Raw genomic sequence first — 21204 nt, forward strand, 5'->3', positions numbered from 1 at the left:
ACAATGTGCTTCATGAGTTCAACCCTTCAAGGTACAGCTACATTTAAACAATAACAAAACAGCTCAAACCTAGGAAAGAACAAGGGCTTTCTGAAAATTAAACTGGCAACAACAGCAAAAATCTTTACAGGGCTGCAGGATTCCTAGGTCTCCGTGGGGTGCTGCTGCTTTACACCAAACCGTTAGCTTTAGTCCACGTTGCTGTTTAGGCCCTATGGTGGGAAGAAAATCACACTCCTGTCTCACCACAGCTGATGCCCAAGAAGAAGCTGCTCTGATAGGTCCTGCACTTTCAGCCTGCGACAGTCAGGAGCTGCCTGACACCCACCAACAAAGAAGGGGGTGCCCCAAGACAGCCCTCTGCAGCTCCTTGCTTCACGTTCTCCGAAGGATGCCTACGCTTCAACAGCCTGACCCTATGTAGTAATCACAGCTGGCATCCTAAATATGAAACAGAATGAACACTTGGCGTCTTAATCCTTTCCAGGGTTTTATTTTCAACTGCTGGGTTTTCAGGCACAGATAGTAAAAAGCACCCCAACCCAGAACATAACAGCTGTCAGTATTCGCTGCTCAACAACAAAGCAGAGAGCCTGCCAAAAGATTTTTTTGGAAAAAAAATGCTTCGAGAGAGGGAAAGGTTGGAGGCAGAAAACATGATCTTACCTTTTAGAGCACTTACAGCTGATTTGATCGTAAGTCTCTCCACACTATAATTGAGCATCTCTGTCTCTGATCCTGAGACAACTGCTGCAGGCAGGGAAGTACAATTACTTCTTTATCCAGATTGAAAAAACAACACAGTTTAAGTGACTTGCCAACGGTAACACAAAAAGCTTATAGTGGAGCAAAGAACAAAACCTGTGTATCAAAGTATCATCTCTGCATCACATAGGAAAGAGTACTCCCTGTTCTAGGACTCGGCAGAAAAAAACCCTACGAAGATAAATATTACATTTTAAACTATCCACCTACAACTTTTTAATTTGAAATCTATAACGTCTAAATCCCACTTTTTTTATAAGTGCATAATTTTTTTGATTTAACTATTTTTTGATCAAAGGACTCTGGGTTTTTTGGGGTGCTGTGCCATCTGCTGCCTGTATTTTGGGGGTGTAGCACATCAGATGTCAAGGAGAAAGAACCACACCGAAACCAAGAACTGATCTCAGACCCTACAAATGGCCATCATGGTCCAGACAAGAGTCCAGCTAGCTCAACATCCCCCCACCCAACTATGGGTGGGCAGATCCCTTAGGGATGCCCAGGGAGGAATGAAAACAGGGCAAGAATCTTTTCATTCCTTTCCACAGCACATTCTACATGTCTCCTCTCTGAAAGAGCAAAATACAGGTGCATTTAACGTGGGTTTCACAAAGTACAGCAGCTTGATGTCCTTGTCACATTATGATTCTGCTTTGTCTTGCAACTCTTACTGCAAAGATCACATGTATTAAAGACACTCAGCAACTTGAGTTTTAGAAGAGCCAATTTCATAGCCTTCAGCTATTTTGGTAAATGTAGAAAATAGCTGCAACAATTGGAAGCACCAAGTGCACGTAGCGGCTGTACAGCAACCAACTCTACTTCAGACTCTGGCCCATTTCAGGTAGAATTCTCTCATGTCTGCATACTTCAGTGACCATAAGTAGCAGAAAATGCAACTGGTATATTCTCAAAGGAAAATGCCACGGAAGAGCGGCACAGGCCTAAGAATGACTCCCTAGCAAAGGAGGAGGAATTGTTCCCGCTTACCTTCAGCCTGACCATCAGATGGAGAGGCAGGTCTGAGAAAGTCTCCGTGCCTGTTCACTCAGCTCCTGCTCAGATTTTGGCTAACACGCAGCCCATCCCAAGGCTGATGTATGCCGGGAACAGCAACATTAGGTCAAAGAGAAAGCAATGGATCGGCAGGACACAGCGGTTGGGAAGGGCCAAGGGTCGTTAGCCAGCTGTTATCACCTGCAGCTTGCCGCCTCCTGCAGCCATCATCCTTGTATTTTGATTATCTGGCATTTTTTTCACAATCCAGTACCCTATGGAAATGGTATAGGCTCAGCTTACCCCAAAAGCTTTTGAAGCAGATCCAGCAGCAGCCAGACTGCCGAGGCTTCCGTGCTTCCCAGTGGGACGCAGGGACACCCGCACTGTGCAGGAGGAGGAAGGATGAGCACCCTCACCCTCTGCGAGGCAACTGCTTTGCTCACAGGCGCACAAGTTACTCATCAGAGAACCTGGGAGTCAGAACCCTCATCAATTAAGTGATGAATTAGTGAATTCACGTTAGAATAGTCTGTACAAAGGGGACTGAGCTCGTTTGACATGTTCATTTGTTTTCTTTCCTAATGAGATCATTAAATAAAGTTTAATTTAGAGAGTACGTTATCCTGTAAATTTGAGAGTTCCAAAAGGACTGTGACACTCTCCTCCCCTCAACCCGGTGCTCAAGGATGAGAACAGAGTGAGGAGTTTGTCACATTTATAAGTCAACATTTGTCTGTAGGACCCAAGACAGCACGGTTAACTCTTGTTGCGTTGCGTGTCCTTCACACTAGATTCAAATAACGCTGGCAGCTAACGTGACTAATGTCACAGAATGAAGCCAGACTCAATACATACACCTAATCCCCCTGAAAGGACAGGATTTTTCTTACTACATATTTATAAGATTTCTGTCTAGCATAGCTCTGTGTATGTCAGGTAACGAATCCCTGTCCTCTCCCAAAGGAGGGTATTTAATAGCTCAGACCATTTCACTCTCAGGAAGTCACGCACAGGATACTCATAGTTTCCACTGCAGCCTTATCCCCAACTTTACACACAGTTCTTTTCTTTTTTCTGTGCTTGCACCTCTCATGCTTGCTAGATTTATGAACCCCTGTAGTCACTGCTTAGACAAGTTATACATATTTAATTCTTAAATTTTTCCTCATAAATTAATCTCTACAGCTTCTACCCATTTACACTGCTTTTGAGTTCCCTTCAATGACCAATATCTTTACGGTAATAGGAACACTGAAGTCTAATATAATATTTCAGGTACTGTCATACCAGCACTCTTATTCTCTTGTCCCCTGAAACAATTCCTCCCACACATGTGACACAAAATTACACTGGTCTTTCCCACCACCCTACCATATCCACATGGTTTCCTCATCATTAAAACCTTCTTTCGGGAGTGCCAAAATTCAGTGGGTTTCCCCCAAGGGAGACGGGGAGGAGCATGACAAAGGTTTTACATCTGCTCTTTTCCTTTTGTCTAGCAATTTATTGTCTAGCACTGAGATAGTGCCTAGTAAAATGGAATATCAAGGAACTTCAAGCTTACTTTATTACCAAAAAAATTGCAAAATAAGCACTATGTCAAACCCCCTAAAGCCTGTCAGTTTTACATTGCTCTTTGGAAGCCTTTCAGATTCTCTTTCGACATCTATGCCGTTGGCTTTCACCAGGACACAGGAGGAATTTATAGTTATTCATGTCTTTTTATCAAATGGCTCTATGTTTTGAGCACCAGGGAGACAGCAAGATCTGGAAAAAAATTACACTGGCCAGTTTAGAACTTCCTCTTGTATTCTGCACGTGCAAAACATGGTACATGTAAGCACGGTCTCTCTACTCAGTAGCAGCAGCTGCAGGGTGATGTTAGCACCAGTGTTAAGGCACAGCAGGTATTGCCATACTGCTGCTGCTCTTCCCCTTCCATGTAACAGGGACTCTGGGCCTCTGCAGGAACATCAAGGATTTCAGTCGAGGGGGAGAAACCAGGGTGAGCATGAAGGGGGCTTTGAAGGAGGACAACTCATGACCATGCCTGCAAAAGTGATTTATGATAAGGAGAGAGGCCTTGCATAATCGCTGCACCCACTGATACAGCACAAACACAATTTACCATGGGGACTGCAGGCTTGAAAACTCCTTCCTTTACAAACAGCAGGCTAAAGAGAGGTAAGATTGGCTACTGAACTTGCAGCTGATAAACGGCAAAACCTGAGCCCATCAAACCACTAAATTCATGTCCACTGTAACAGCCACCCTTTCACAGCCAGCACCCGTCTTCAATACTCGCAGAAGTGAACTCGAGGCAGAATACTCCCTTACACGGTGCTACACCAACTCTACAGCTCAAGCTGAAACTGTTTTCCAGGGACTCTCAACAAATAATCAATATATTCTAGTTTCTTTTTTTTAAAGGAACCGGATATTAATTGTCCTTGGTCAAGAAGCAGGACCCTTTGCAGCCATTTCCCCAGAGAACTACGATCTATGCATGATTTATTACCTTATTATACCGATGGTTGAAGAGAAATGAGACTCTAAGAGCCGCCTGCTCCTGGTAAATATTTAACTACTAGAATCATGCCAACATACTTCTCAGCTTGATTCTCCTTAATTTTACTTCAGCATCATGCTTTCAACTTCCCCTATGGCCTGAAGCTGATAGCGTATCATATTTAGCAACGTAAGTGTACTCCTCCCCTGGGATATGAACGGATCCTACTAACAGATTACAACAGCATTTAATCTGAGATGAACTTCAGTCACTCCTCTTACCTGTTCAGATAAGGAATTATCTGAATGTTTGTACTACACTTGTTGCTTTATGAGCTTCAGCTTCACAGATTAGAAAAACTTGCTCTTTTCTCAACTATTAGCAGAGGGGGACAATGATTCTTAGTCTCTAAAATTATTGGGAGGAGACAGAGGGGTGGTATTTCACAGCTATGGATCAACTGTTCTCCAGCTGGGTGTAGACCAGGGTGGGGAAGGACAGACATGGACAAATTCATCAGCCAATTCCAGGCCCCAGAAGCTACAGGGAAAGGTCAGCAGCAAGTGTAGAGCAGCCCAAATTTATTGCACCCTTCTGAGGATGCAAGATGAGTCCTGGCCACTGTCTATTCCAGACAGAGAGTGAGTGCCCAGACCTACACACAGCAAGGACTACAGCACCTAGGCATCTCCTTCCCTGGGGAGTTTGAAGGAGGGAGTGGCTGCAGTTACAACTATCACTTCTCCCTCTTCTTCTCCTCTTTTCTTATGTCCTAAACTTGTTAAAATTATACTTACAGTATCTGGCAGGTTCAGATCTCCCTAGCAAAAACAGTCAGCTGAATCCTCTAAAGCTCTGCTCCTCCTGTCAGCATTCAAAACTGAATGGGGATCACTGGAGCAGCTCGCAGAAAAGAACAGGCACTACTTAAAAATCCCAAGAGGTGGAGTTACAGGGTCCCAATCTGTAAATCTATTTGCTAAGAAAATCAAGTATATTCATATTGACTAAAATGCTACCAAGGCACCAAATCCAAAGGGCCAATGTGAAGTGCAGTTCTGGACTCATCTGTGGGTCCAAGCAACGTTGCAATTTCTTTTTATGTCTTTTAGATGCCATTGCAAAGATAGGACAAAGCAGCTTTCATTCATACCTCTGATTTGCAGCAAAACCCTCCAGTTAGACCGTTTTCAGCAGAAGAAATGGTTTTTTTAATGAGAATTTAGAACATTGTTTCTGTAACTCCAGCTCAACTGTCACCAGCACCATTAGAAGAGTAATGCCAGGACTGTGCTCCCAAATATACCTTCAGATCCATAGCAAGCCACAGATCTCATTATGACACCGGCTGTTTTACTTCTGTATTCCACTAAGAACACAGGACTCAGTTGGCAGGCATTTTATTAGCATGAGTTAAATTTACTTCAGCATTAGTAGCAACAAAACAGATGATTATGTTGCATTTGGCAGTAAGCGAGAAAAAACTGCTTCCAGTTTGGCCTCTGTCCTTTCTACAAAGGAGGGATCAGCATCCCATGGTGCTGGTGCAAAAAGATGCACTATGTCTAATGCTGACGACCATGCTGCCAGGCTGGCACGGGGCCGGCGTCCCAGTGTCTTGAGAGTCATCAGCTCCCAGCTCCTGACTCCCGCAGAGCTCTACGCTGAACAGAAACTGAGAGTTGCTGCCTCACTTAGAGGCAAGGTATCACCAATTAACTGGCTGGCAGCATCTTGCTTCCTATCAGCATGCTTAAGCTGTGCTTTAGCAAAGAAGACGACAATCTGACATGTTCTTGACAAGCTGCTCACCTTGATTCATGGTGTCGCTGGATAGATGTGGTTAGTGTCCAGCTGGCTCAACACTGGATTTAACTCTTGTCTCACTATAATCAAGATCTTAAAGATGGAGTTACATATTTTTAAAATGTTTTCACATTAGCTCTGCTAAGGCATTGTCAACTTTAGAAGGAGCTTACTGATACAGCTATCATCAGAAAACATCTTGACAAAGACATGGGATATATATCTATGGAAGTCCTTTAGCTACTACTACTGGCTCTGAAGTGTCTAGTAGAAAAAAACCCTCAACTATTCTTCCTCATTAATTATCAAAGCTATCAGCTACAATATAGAAAATGATCAATCAACAGCAAAATCTAGTGGCAATTACACAGCTACATATTGAGACTTCCCTGTATGTTTATCAGAGCATCGCTCCTCATATTCTTTCATATTTCTTATTATTTTAAATACCCTACCCTAAATTAAATGTGTAAGTATATTAATATTATGATAGCATGCTATTCTAAGTATTTTAAGCTTAGAACTTTCAAAGTAAACAGAAAACAGCAGATTAGTAACTGCTGTAAGTTAAATTCAAAAACTGTGGTTATAAATATTACATCTGCTGTTTGTCAAAGTGTCCACAAAAAAAGATTTGTAGTATAGTTATACCAACAAAGCCTCTCAGTATAGAAACATCTCATACATGGAAGACAGGTAAATAATTACACTGATTCTTTTGCCTACAAAGATCTTGAACTAGGATTAACTCCAGTTCCTTGGCTTTCACCAACTTTAGGACTTTGGCTGGAAAAATCCCTGCTCGTTACAAGTTTCAAAAGGCAGAATTCCTACTGCAGATGGAGCTATACCAGCAAAAGTAGTGCTTTGACTGGTACATCTTTCTTAATTCAAGCAGAGTTTGTAAATTCTACTAGCAAAACAATGCCTGCTCAAGCTACTTTATGTTAAACCATGCTAGTACAGTTTAACCGATTCCTTCATTATGTAGGAGAGGCTGAGCACTAAAATTGAAAGTATTTTTATTTTTTGAATGAGAGCAAAAAATACTTTTGACATAAAATACCTGAAACATTATCAAGGCAATAATCAGACTTCCTTTGTTTGGAAAAATCAATTTGATGCTGAAACCCATTCCTTTCCAAAACAACACCCTTCACATTCAGTCAAGTCAATCTTTAACTTAGGTCAATACTGCTGATTAAGTTAAAAAAAAAAAAAAAAAAAACCAAATTAAAAAAGTCCAACCCCACACAGCAAAACATATCCATCAGCTACTCAGACATGCACACGCTCCAAATCCTTTTGCTGGTTTTTTTCAGATCTTCTATAATTGCTTGTCTACAGGATAAGAATCTCAGTTTTTATGAAAGAATGTATTATCCTCTTGACTATGAAAGAGCTTGGGAAAAAAACACTATTCAAATCCATCTCAAAGGCTCAAATCCCAATGCAAGGTAAATACACAAAACCCTAGTATTTTGTTTAGAAAATAAGTGCCTAATGTTCCCGAGAAGTTATGACATTAAAAAAAATACACACACACACACACAAAATATTCAAGGACTGCTTGCTGTCAAGTGACTGAAGTGGACACAAAGGACATTCATTGCTAGAAATACAGAGGGAAAAAGTCTTTGTACCCTATAACCTACTTTGGTTAAGGAATTTTTTGTTTTGTGTTACCTTGTGAATTTGACACTCAGACAAAAAGCTGCATCCTGAAGCAAGAGCCTGAAACAAGTTCTGGCACCAGTACTCTCTTCCCGACCCGATGAGAAGGTGCACGCTAGATGCACACCGCACAACACAGAAGGGCTTTCTGGTCCAGGTACACCAACACACTGAGCAGCTACACGCTGCTTCCAGGATCCCAGCTAGTCTCTCCATATGGACAGTGTTTGCTGGATATAGCAGCCCACTCAAAGAGCTGCAGTAAAAAGAATAATCATGCCCACAGAGCCCAATCCGCATCCAAGACCATCTGCAATATGAAATGCAGATACCCAGGACTATCAACTCATCATCCTCTTTACCGAAATAGAGAAAATGGGATCAGCCATGCTCTCACACTGTCTGTTGCTTTGTTGTCAGGAAGAAAGACAGTGGGAGTTGAGCTGAGCTCCCCACAAATGCACAATAAAAGGATTCTTGTAAATCTTTCTCACATTATAAAACTTGGATCTTCTTAAGAAAACTGCAGTTTGGAGAAGCTGCAGTAGCTTGTAACAAAAACCTTTAGGACACAACGAGAGTTTCCCTGGAGTGCAAAATAGTGTCTGAATTTTTTCAGCAATGGCTTATTAAAAGTCTAGCAAATTAGAAAAAATACACAATCAACAACAAATGAGCAATAGAGACTCATAACCATGTTTGCAATGTGTCATCCTGGAAGAAAGTACAGAAGAAAATACAGACACAATCTTTTTGACGCCACCACGTTTTGCCGCAATATGCTTTTTCAGTGTGCCAGTTACAGGAGCAAGGATTTGATATGGATTAATAAACGTACTGAAAAACCTCTTTTCTCACTTGTTTTGGGGCTACACAGAGTATAAAGAGACTGATCAGTCTCTGTAGGTTGTTTCCCCCATATCTTCATTTTCTTTCACTCTCAGAATAAGATGATTGAAGTTCAACTAAAAACCTACCATCTGCCATATTTACCTGTTGCAGCTGAAGCCTCTGAAGCAACATGCAAACTACTCAAATTTAACCAGAGGAATTAATTAATACTATTAAACAAAAAGGGATAGCCTGAATAGCTCTGAACCGACAAGGGGATATAAATACCCCAGAGCGCACGTTACACCAGGCAGAGCACACTACAGCAAACCAGTAACAATGTAGACAAACTGCCCACTAAATATTGATAGTTTGAGCTTTCACCATTGCCTTTAAATGTTGTTCAACATTTCCCTCCCTCTGAATATGTGCTGTTGGGGTTCAACCATGTCATTTTAAATGACACACACCAGTGTGTCCTAACAGCAGCAAGGGAGCCCCTCCGACACCAGCCACCACCTGATTTAAATGTACGTGTGACCTCCCATCCCAGTTTTGAGTTTGGCTACAAATAAAATAAACAGCAGAGAAGATGGTTCCCCAGTCAGCTCCAAGTCTAGGAATAGCTGCTGGTTGACTATTTTTTATGATGGCGACTCCCAGAACTTTGTATTGCTTGTGCATATGGAGTATTTCAAATCTGTGTCACGGAAGTACATTATTTTTCTCTTACATGCTTGCAGATAAGATTAGCCTGTGCCATAGGAGCATACGCTGACCTGTGAGCCAGCACACACTGCTGCTAGCTTCTTCTACAAGATCCTGCTGGTTTGACTGCAGCCATGCGGTGTTGTGTATTTTTCTGAACGCTCAAGTCCTTGAGTCATGGGATTACAGAACAGGCTGACCCACCATTGCAGAACCTCATCCAAAATCTAGAAACTATAAGGAATATCACAAAGGCCAACAGCAGTATCTAAGGGTTTGAATTCTAAGTGTTACACGATATTCAAAATTTTTAGCAGCATATGAATAATCAACATCAGCATTTTTGTTTAAGCCTGTTAATAACTTCTGATAGTATCTACCTTATTATGTTACTTTATGCAGTTACTTCTTGCATTAGTTATGAATACTAATAACTTGCACAAAAGCTTTTGTAACACATAAGGAAAACTATTAACTACTGATAGTTAATGCCAAGTAAGACAAGATGTGCTACAGCTGTTAGCAGTAGAGTGCACGGTTATAAGATCTTGCCTCCCAACAAGCCAAAACTGTATTTATATCCGAGTGTCAGGGAGATTACGGCTTTCATCTGCTGCCTCAGGGGAATCCCCAAAGACAGTTACATCCATGTTCACAACAAAAAGCAACACGGCCATTGCAGAAGGAAAGGTAACCAACTCATAAGGAAGCAAGCTACAGTATGTGCAGCATTATGAAATGCTGAAGAATGGCACCAGTATGATGGTTTGTGCAGACTGAAGTTGTGTCAGGGTCTGATCTATAGCAAAATATACTCACGTTACACTTCCACTGCTATGAAGAACAGTCTGGGGTCAGTACTCCAAGGAGCACGCATGGTTTAACAGCTATAATTCAATTTTAGGGCCTGCGCTATTTGACGTCTCTTTAAATTACTCCAGCTCAGTCACATTTCCAGTGTGCTTACAGTCACAGGGCACTGCAAGACCAAGCCTGAAACTTCAACCTTCAAACTGCAATCTTCTAAGCATGCCTGATTTTATTACATAAGAAAGGCTACAAACACCGAGTACATAACTTTGGCTTCTAACTAAAGCACACAGACCTAAATATAACCTATAGTTTCATATCCTATAGAATGTAAAACTTTATGGCTTCAGATAAATAATGCTATTTAAAATTACTACAATAAAGAATACTGGGGAATGCTCTCACAAACAACGGATTAAAATGAGAAAAATGTGGTAGAAAACTCAGTGCAGAAATTTCAGTGCCTGCACATTAAATTGGGACTAGATCCAGCTCTGCAAAAAATAGTGTCACCTGCCTTACAAGAAACTGCTTTTGACTGAAAGCCACTGCAGCTAGTCGAGAAACTGTACCAGTCAGAATTGACTGCAAGATAAAAGATACTGCTGTGGTGCTAATGTCTGGGAATACATTCTGGCAGGAATCTTGTCTCAAGATTTTTATTAGACTTTTCTTGGTTTAAAGGAATTGCAACTCATCCTGCAGCAGGTCATCTCCCAAGTCATCCGAGGGCAAAAACCCTGGAACCTCTCCATTCTGAACCTTCACAGTATCCTTGTGTTGCACCTTTAGCAAGGCTTACGCTTTGGGATATTACAGGGAACACATTATGGCTTCCAAAACTTTTCCAAACCAACAAGCAAAGTGCCAAAAGGTGTGCCACAAACACAAGTAACATGATGCCTGAATAATCAGGACTCATTTAAAAGCAGCCTTTGGCAAGGCACTAGCAGCATGTAAGATTAAAAGGGAACGTGTAAACTAAAACCAAAGTCCCATCTAACACAGATACAGGGTAGGGTCGAATCATGGCATTTAGTTACTAAGCACAAAAGCCCCTCACAAAAGAGCTCCAATGACTCGATTCAGTTTTCCTGTTTAAACATAGTTCGGGGCCGTCCAGCAACCAAATGAAAAGAGAGGAAAGCAGAAGAGACACGCTCACCCTCTCGCCTCTGGCAGCAGAAGAAAACAGACTGCTCAAGATCACTAATTGCTGTGTCTCCAATTCCCTCCCTCCCCAAATTAAGAGACTTCCTGCCTTTAGTTAAAAATATTAGCATGGGTAGTGCTCTGAAAAAGCAGTATTATTTACAAAGCGGAGGAATTCCATCTCCCTCGGTTCTGTCGATTCATGAGCTCAGTGTAAGCTTTAAAAACTGTTGCTGTCTTTTAAAAAGCTGGTGAGTTGTTAACAACTTCCTGGTAGTTTTATCTGGAATTTTAAAATTCTGAAAAGCTGCAGGGAGAGGGCAGGGAAAGGGCCGGTAAATTGAAGCTGATCCACCGAGAAGCTAACATAAACTCCTAATCTTGCCATTTCAAAGCTATCCGTTCTACCTAAAACACGTAAGATGTACAAATCAGATACACAGCCCTTATGATATAGTTGTGAAAGATGACTGCCTTTAAGTTTGAACTATTTTATCTACGTTAACAACATCAAGTATTTACCTGAGCCCCTGATCAAGATCCTTGACTTCCAACGCTCAGATGATTCAGAATTGCTAGTCTTGGAGAGCAAGACCATTAACTTCAAATTCTCACATAGTATTTATTTTATTATAGATGTATTTCTTCCACTGGGGTTATACTTTTGTAATTGTTTTCACGTTAGTGTTTGCAAACACTTCTTTCAGCTTCTTTCCTTGTAAAGGGCAAGGCAGAGACAGTACCTGCAGAAAAGGAAGCTGAACTACTTTGTGGTTATGCAGTGGGTTTGCCATCTTCTCAAACACTTCTAGACAGTTTAAACCATCTTAATTTCTTGCAGTTAACTTAAAACTTGATTATCTGCCAACACACTTATTCAACCCCATACCCCTGGCTAGCCCAAATCTCTGCCCCACTGCCGGCTGATCATCGCTTCAGCACCCAGCCTCTACCTAGCTCAGCCTGGCGGTTCCCCCACCGCCACACCAACCCTCCCTCTGCCCCCATCACCGCAACCCTCAGAGGCACCCCAGCTGCAAACCCACGTTTGTGCTGGGTTTGCTCCTTGGACCAGGAACCCTGCGGTGACCGGGTCTCACCTGAGGGACTCCAACCTAGAGGGGCCGGACGAGGAGCAGCTGGGGCCACAGAGGTCCTCAGGAGCGTAGATGCTGCCGCGGCTCAAGGGCCTGGCACCTTTATACTTCTACTTACAACAAACACATAAAGGTGAGGGATATGTTTTATAAAGAGTCTTTCTTCCACAGATAGCACGATGGAATGTGTTCACAGGTGTGCAGAGAGAGGCTGGTTCAAAAAGCAAGTATGGAATATAAATACCGAATAGTTTGCATGAGAAGGTACAGAGAAGGTCAGGTCATGCCCTAGAAAAAAGAAACTTCAAACAAAACCGTAGGAGCCTTGTTCTCTGAACAGTATGGTATAAGCGCTTCAGGTAAAACAGGCAACTGCTCTGTACATAGGGAGCACTCATCTTTTCCCCATCATGGCACTCTGACCAAAGTGATGTCCCTACAATAAACCGAGTTGCCAGGAAGAAGAGCAATGGAATTTTTCCTCCACGCTGGCAAACATACAAGACATCGAAAGATGCTTTTGTGATCTCTAAATCAACTTTGTGGTCTCTTACTATATTTTTAAGTACCAATGGGGAGATACTGGCAAGATGAAATCGCTGCCTACTTTGCAGATAAACAAAACATTTCTTAAGAGAAGACAATTTATTTCTTTGCATCTGACTAGAATGTGAGGACTGAAGTAATGTTGATCTAAAATGACCAGACAGTAAATGTGAAGATAATTGCTTCAAAATTGTTTCTGAAGTAAAAAAAAAAGTAAATTATATCTTGCCTGTGTATAATGTACTCAATTTTTCTGTCCTTTTGAAGATGCACTGCCTGTGCTCATTGTGATAAATGCAGCCTTTAAAAGGTATAAATTTCCCATTTTTTACAGTAACCATCTTTTTTCCATTTCAGTCTGAGGGAGCACTGAATGTTTCCTCACCAGTAAGGGGAGGTTGTGCTTGCCAGTCGTCATCACAGAAGCACAAAGCTATTTGTTTATGCATTGCTGACACCTGGCAGTTCTGCACATAGTAGGCCACTTACCCCGGCCAGACCCCCTTGGATGAAGGAAAATTAGTGTATGGACTACAAAAGTTACCATCTTTAGTAGGCAGGCAGCCAAACAATGTTCATTTTTAACTTCTATTCTCTTCTTCAGCTATTGTGTTACAGTAAATAGAGTCATTCTAACATGAGGGATTTATTTTACTAGTGATGGACCTGACCTTCAGAGTCTAGATCCGCACTTTCCCAGCAATTGGGGATCATGGACTTTGGGTCAAGCATTCCCTGTAAGCCCTCTATCCTCACCACGATCACACCACAGATTCCTCATATGCTGCATCAGTTACAAATGGGTGCACAGCAGTACTTTTATAGACTGAGACACCCTCCACATATCGCAAGAATTAAAGAGCAGTGGGCCTGGCAAACACAAAGTCTATTGGGGATGGCATGTAAGAATACCTACACTGGATGCAATTTCAAGATGATCCAGGACTCATGAGTCAGCTGAGGATGGGAAAAGTCACAGCAAATAACTTGCAGGCCTGAAAACTGTCCTCCTCCTTGCCTCCCTATGCAAGTTCACAGAACAAATAGCTTAATTTAATTGTTCATCAAGCTCCTCAGATTAGCTTGGGATACCAGAAACAACACAGCAAGCGGTCATAAGAGTGGCAGAAGTGACCTTATAAAAAGCCACCTCTTCCCCCACGCAAACCTGATCACCAAGTCATTACTCAATATCCTGACAGCAAAACAGAGGACAAGGCAGCAACACAAAGAACCTGTCTCTCCCTTTCATCTTTCTGGGAAAGAGCAAAAAAGAAAAGACAACCCAGAGCAAGAGCTGGTGTTACATGCCTTTAACAGACATTTAATTAACATCATATCATAACAAGGCCCAGAAGTGACTGTGAAACACCCCTGGGCTCAGAACAGCTTGCTGCCTTCTCACCTGGCTGTAGGAACCCCTCTGCCAATAAGCAACCCAATCAGAAATTCACCTTTGCTGCTGACTTGCAAGTATGCCGTCAGGGCGAACATGATCCTAGAGAAAGCAAGCCTAGCTCAAGCCCAGCCATTCCATTCATTTTCCTTCAGCTCATTCCCCCTCAAGGGGAAGTGGAGAAATCAAGATTTTAATGTTTAACTAGACGTTAAGAACAGGTGTACTGTTTGCTTCCTCTCTGATGCCAAAAATCTTACTGTGTAAGAGGGACTTCAGAAGGTGAAGTCCTCACCACAAGAAAACAAAACACAAAACACAAACAAACAAATAAAATCTGTATTTCCCTTTCCTTTTTCTCCCACCCCCTCAGACATTAAGATATAATAAGCTCTAGAATAGGATCTACATTTTTGCCCTAAAAGCTTTAAAACATTATTTTAAAACACAAAAATTTAAAAAGAAAAAAAAAACCAACAAACCATCATCAGAAGAGACACATATTAAAACATGCACTAGGTTTGTAAACTGCATTAAATACTCAACACTTCAGTGATTTGTGGTAAACCTTCAGATCACCTAAAATACTTGCAAAGCAATTTTCTCAGGCATCCTCTAGAGGCTTAGTATTAGTCTTCTTACAGGTACACGAAAACTGAGAGTAAAGGCCCTACCCAGAGTGCTCGAAGGAACAGTTCCAGACTTAGATGTTCTTCATCTCATGAGTAACAACAAAAAAAATGACTCACACTTACAGCACTGTTGGTATGACCACGGCATCCACTTCAAATGAAATCACAGCATCATTTTGTGTTGTCTGCTTTATTAACCATGAAGAACCCAATACAGGTATCACTTCGTGGTATTCCTATCCCCGTTCCAAATTAAAAAAACGTATAAAATAAATAAATAATGTTGCTACGATTATCAACAGGAAGTTATGTAAATTTTTATTTGCCTTTATGATAAGCCTGTTGCACATATTTGGAGTAAGGTACTTCCCAACCTTTGGGAGCCTATTACTCCTATATCACATCTGAGAAAGCTCTTTGGGAAGTTTGCTAAAAAGACATTCTGCTATAGATAGTAATGTTAGATCAGCATTTCAGTTTTAGGGTTTCTTTACATTTTCTGCAGTACCACACAGCCTCTACTTAGCACACAAGCTCCAACTTCTTGAAGCCTGTGATCCTGAAGAGCACGACTGCACCCTTTTTCCAGCCTTGCAGGAGCTAGTTTTCATTTCCTTTCTTAGAAATTGCTGTATTCACACAACACCAAAGACATGCATCTACTGACACTTACTCAGAGTAGGCAAAAAAGCACGCTAATATTCTGTGCAAGGAGAGCTGATTTGATCTACACATTCCAATTTGCTGCTTTCCTGTCAACTGCCCTGTTGGAAAAAAACACCGACAATTTTGGCAAGTTACACTGTTGATGCCAGTTTCAAACACTGAGTGAGGCTGGTGATTAGAAATTTCCTAAACCTCTAAGGAAATAAGTGTATTGCAGGTAATTATACATGCACATACAATAAAATCTCACAACCCACTGAGTTACTACAGCATCTGTACCTGAGAGAGAAGACGCAGAAGAGCGGTATATGAGAGTATGTGTAGAAGTACAAAGGATGATGAATGTCTGTGCTATGTATCACATCTCTCCCTACAAGTGTATTTATCAGAGAAAACGTAGCCATCTCCCAGCTGCCAGATGAGAAGAGACTACAGCAAATGGCTAGCAGCCATTCCCAATGCCATTCTGTTATTCTGGCATAGATGCAGTATCAAAGGCAAATAAACAAACTTGCTGAGACAAGCATTCCTACAGCAAGCGCCGGAGATCTTCTAAATGGCTTTTTTAAGGCATTTATAAATTTGTATTTGTAAGAGTGAACAGTACTTCCATAAACAGTTTAGTGGGTTGCACGTTTTTGTTGACATACGCCAATATAAGCATAAGGTTTCTGTTTAGAAAACAAGACCTGGATCAACAAGCTAACTTTTGTTGTGCAAGGCTTTCAACAGGAAGGAAAGATGGGGGAAAACAGGCCCAGCAGCCACAAATTACTCCCCGTTCTTGGCTCCAATTAGATCTCAATTTCCAAAGGACCTGAATAGGCTAAAAATACAAACCAGGGGCTTAAACCACATTTATGGGAAATATTCAGCTGCACAATGATAATTCACTTCTCTGTAGCTGCACTGGATGTTCTGGGGTTCCTGCTTTGACAGACTATCTTAGAAATCCCTACAGCAGAGCACGTGCAAAAGAAAAAGGGGCAAAACAAAAACCCAAATGAAAAAAAAACACATTTCCAAATTATTCTGTGGCTATTGGGACATATTTAGATCTTTGCTTGTAAGACTATAAGGACAAACTGGATAGGTATAGTTGTGGGATCATTATGGTCATTTGGGAGTAAGAATAATTATAAAAAATAACAGGAAGGACAGGAAAAAAGCTCACACCAGTCTGAAGAACAGGGTAGTCAACAACTTATCAGCTGAAAGCATGAAAAGAAACATTTTTGACAGATATGGATGACACTGGGAACTGACAAAAAAAAAACCACCCTCTCTACTCTGCTTTTTGCAGATAAACAAAACCAATGACTCTCGTACTGGCTGCAATTTGCAACTAAGAAGAAAATTCCCCTCGGCAACAAGCATATGCGATATCCTAATCGAGGAAGAAAACAAATCCGTAATGTTTTTCACAGAAGCCTTTGCAATTTGATCTTGTCAGCTTACACACAATCTTTCCCCTCGCCAATGTATTCCAAAGGCACAATTTTAAGAGAACTTTGCACACAAAAATGGAATGCATTCTGAATTAATGATGTTAAACTCACATTTTGAAAAAAATAAAGTTTTCCCATTTTAGTTCCCTCACTCATTCAAAGCAAGAACAGGGCTGCACAACTGCAAAGAAACTGGGTTCTAAGCTAAGAGAAACTGCATAACCCAGGCTTCATTTTCCACAGTAGCCACCCATCCCAAGTGATGTAGGCATGCTGGTACGGATCTCCACAGCATGGGCTAAACTGGGAATCTCACATACACGAATGGCCTTAAAAGCAACACAATTTTAGATCAGTCAGATTCAGCACTACAGAGAAACTAACTATGATCATCTTAAAAAAAAAACCAAAAACCAAAAAAACAAAAAACAAACCTAAATCCAGTCCCTTCAATGTTTCCTGGCTTAGAAGGTTTATGAATATACAAAAAAACCCAGCAATTTTAAGCTTTGATTCTGCATTAACACATCTGTTCTCCACTGTGATATGGTGAGAGGAGCTCTTCCTCCTGGACAGCTGTGCAAGCAGGGCATTCCTCTCAGTAAGAGCGGCGGGAGTTAAAACGTGCAAGTGAAGAGGAAGCGAAAGAGCTGGCAACCTTTAGGTTTCACCACATGCAAAATAACTGCAGCATTACAAATCTGGTATGCTAGCAAAATGAACTGCACCCTTTCAGGAACAAAATTATGTGTCATAAGAAAGCCTGTCCAAAGAATGCAATGTAACATGCTTCACCTAGTTTGAAAAACTAAGCGTCTGCCTAAGCACTAGCCACTTAAAAAAAAACCCTAATACAAAAACCCACACATAACAAAAAACTGTCCAAAATTTGTATACGCATTGCTCTGAAGGCAAAGCAGCTAATCATAGCCATCAGAAGAGTTGTGGACTTTGTCTAAAAGCGGAGCCGAGAAGCTAACAATTAAGGATACAGCTCTTCAGGACAGCAATCCCTGCTTTTACAGAAAAATTACAGCAAATTAGCCATTGCAATAATGGTTCGTTTGTCCCCAGAGCAGTGCATTTATTAGTCGGTACAGCACACAAATACACTGTGTACTTACACACCTGCCCATCAACACAGTAATACTTCAACATCTCACAGCGTGTGATGACTAAGTACATGTACTACAACCCTGCGCAGCCACTGAAGTATCACCTCCAGCTTTACAAATGGAAACCTACAGTCAAGGCCCCAAAAGGTATTTGGGTGAACCGATTCCCGCCACCGAACACAGTACGGAACAAACTGCTGAATGTGGCCTGCGATGGCACTAGACCACACCAAGTGCAATGGCAACAAGCGACTGATCCCTTCTTTCCTCAGCCCTGCACAAGCACTCCAACCTTTCCTTCCAGAGCTAGAGGCAAAATATTTGTTCACCCAAATAGCAATGGCAAGCAGCAGAGCTAGCAATACACAACAGCAATAATAATGAAAAAAAAAAAATATACAGAAAATACTGGTGAAAAAAAAATCAAATCATCACAACAGCATTTGCATTGGACGAGACGTAGGTAATCTGAAGTTCTGCATTACATCGAAATCTAAAGAGCTAAACAACTGCAATAACAATTGGGAAATGTTTTATTTTCACTAGGCCGAAATTACAGCTACAGGCCATTCATTTAATGTTTACAAGAACAAATATTTTAACTGCCTGAACTGTTCTGCAGACACATAGTAAAAAAAAATTGAAAGGTACCCAAAGATGAAAGCAGGAAGGGGGGAAATCAGTAAACACGCTTCATTATCTACCACGCTAGCAACTCTGTAGAAAAAGTAGAACTATGGATTGCATATGTAAAAAGCATTTTATATTAATTTATTCAAAAATTTTCCACTTAAGAAATAAAAAAAAGTCTTGCATTTTTCCCAATTAGAATTTTACTCAACATTACAACACCCCTCTCCCTAACCTATTCGGTGCAAGAATTTAATTCCCGAGTCACATCACTGTCATGTTCCATCCCACAAAGTAACAGGGCTGACCATTTTTCTGCTCTTTCTTGGCAGTGCTGCCATAAAGCAAGAGCTTTTCCTCCTCCTCCTCTACTTTTTGGTGTCTCTTCCTGAAGCTTTATCAGCTTTCAGTCTCATTTTAGAGCCTTAGAAAAGCACGAAGCTTGTCTGCAAAGCAGCACCCTGGAGAAGTTAGAGGTGACAAACTGAATATGTAGTATCAGTGTGTGCTGAATCACAGCATAAATGCTCTCAGCGAGGTGCAAGATGTTTTTATCACACCGCATTTGAACCTCAGAAGATTAAAGAGGCTAAGCCAACATTTATCTTAAATTCCCTTCTTAAATGTCCTCACATACACGCAGCACAAAGCAAAGAAGGGCCAGGCACCTTAACAGCGGTGGGGCAAATCGATACCATGGAATTTGTAAACGGGGTTTTGAATAGTTTGTGCAAAAACTCTTAGCAACAAGTAGAGTTCGTTCCGCACAGCTCCTCAACTCCAACTGCCACGGCAGGATTCGAGAGTTGGGTTGTGGAAGCCGCTCCGGACAGAGCGCTCTGGGCTTCCTTCTGTGGATGCCACCACACGCCCAGCCACTGCCTTGCTATGGATGGGCCAGCAACGCAGGGACGGGGCTTCGTCGTGATTCATCCCAGCAATGTTTGCAAGCCCACAGAGCATCTCTGTTATTAAAAATAATCAAGGATTAAACCGTCTCCTCTCCCAGCAGGCGGTCGCTCAGGTCTCTATAACCGCACTTTCCTACGTCCCATCAGATCTTTATTTTTAAAGTCATTGTGCCTTCGTGTTTCCCTTCCTCCTTCCTACTCGCAGGACCTCCAAGACTCCTTAAAGCCAAGAGAAGCTCAGAGGCAGATGGACTTCATTATTACCGCATGCGTAAGGCAGCTCCACGACAGCCTGTAAGGAAAACTTTTTCTTTTTTTTTTTTTTTTTTTGCACTCCCATTTTATTTCTCGCACTTTACAACCGCAGCCTGTGGTCCACCTATTCCTCTCCAACCAGCTCGGCGTCGGAGACGCGACACGACGCCCGAGAGACAGACAACTCCCCGAGTTGTGAGGACGGAGGCCCCCGGCAGCGAGGCCCCGGCCCCCGCGGCCCGGCCCGGCCGCTCCGTACCTCAGGGCCGTCCCCAAACCGCCTCCCGCGGCCGTTACAGCGGCTCCGCCCCGCGCCTCTCTCCAGGCAGCGACGCCCCGGGGGGCCCGTCCCGCAGCCTCACCCCGACCCAGGCGCCGGGGGAGGGAGGCAGCAAGCGGCGGGACGGCCCCGCTGAGGTGCCCCCGGAGCCCCTCCGGCTCCGGCCCGGCCGGGGTAACGGCCGCGCAGCTGCTCAACTTCCCTCAAGTTTCGTCCCTCCGCGCCTCAGGGCGGCCCCGGGGGCGGCCGGGGAGCCTCGCCGCCCAGCTGAGGGGAAGACGGGCGAGGCGCCAGCAGCCGCGCTGGGGGAGCTCCGACTCTTCGCGACGCCGGCCCGCTGCGCCGCTCGCCGTCTTACCTGAGGCGCTGAGGGCGGCGGGCGGCCATCCCGGCCGCCCAGCAGCACCGGGGGCTGCCGCTTGGCCGGCGGCCAGCCGCTCCGCACCGCCCGCCCCAGCCCCGCCAGCATCGTCCTGGAACCCCTCTCCTCCTTCTCCTCCGGCGGGGACCGGGCCGCCTCCGAGTGCGCTCCGCTGCCCCTCGGCTCGGGTGGCGCTGGCTGCCACGCCGGGCGTGGGCGAGCCCAGGCGGAGGGCGTCGCCTCCGGCGGCCGGCGTGGTTTTCTCTGTTTTTCCTCTTCCCCTTCCCGCTGAGGGACTGGGCTGGGCCGCTGCCGCCCCCCCCCCCCCCCTCCCCGTCCCGTCCCGCTTGACGGGGCGATCCCCGGAGGTGGCAGCGGGTGCGCGGGGGTGTCGGCCCGACCGCTCGGTGCCCGGCTGGGAGAAAGGGTGAGCGGGAGGCGAGGGGGCGGCTCCGCGGGGCCCTCGGCCTGGCCCAGCCGGCCACAACCCACCGCCCGTTGTAGGCAGGTGCTAGCTCCCCTTCTCCTGCGTCTTTCTTCTCTTGCAGCTGAAACCGAAGCTCAGTAACTGTATTTATAAGTGGGAGAAAGGCAGTCCTAACTTTCTGTCTTA

General features: G+C 43.3%; 1 protein-coding gene across 1 annotated transcript in view; it reads right to left on the reverse strand.

The window, feature by feature from the left end:
* Nucleotides 1–20815, reverse strand: part of MCUB (mitochondrial calcium uniporter dominant negative subunit beta) — a 53483-nt gene extending 32668 nt beyond the window's left edge. The window contains exon 1 of the mRNA XM_049814788.1: nucleotides 20589–20815. Within this exon, the coding sequence (XP_049670745.1) occupies nucleotides 20589–20699 (111 nt within the window). The 5' untranslated portion in view covers nucleotides 20700–20815. The remainder of the gene's footprint in view (nucleotides 1–20588) is intronic.
* Nucleotides 20816–21204: the final 389 nt, after the last annotated feature.

The sequence above is a fragment of the Accipiter gentilis genome, chromosome 12 (assembly GCF_929443795.1).
Source record: "Accipiter gentilis chromosome 12, bAccGen1.1, whole genome shotgun sequence".
NCBI classification, from domain to species: Eukaryota; Metazoa; Chordata; class Aves; order Accipitriformes; family Accipitridae; genus Astur; species Astur gentilis.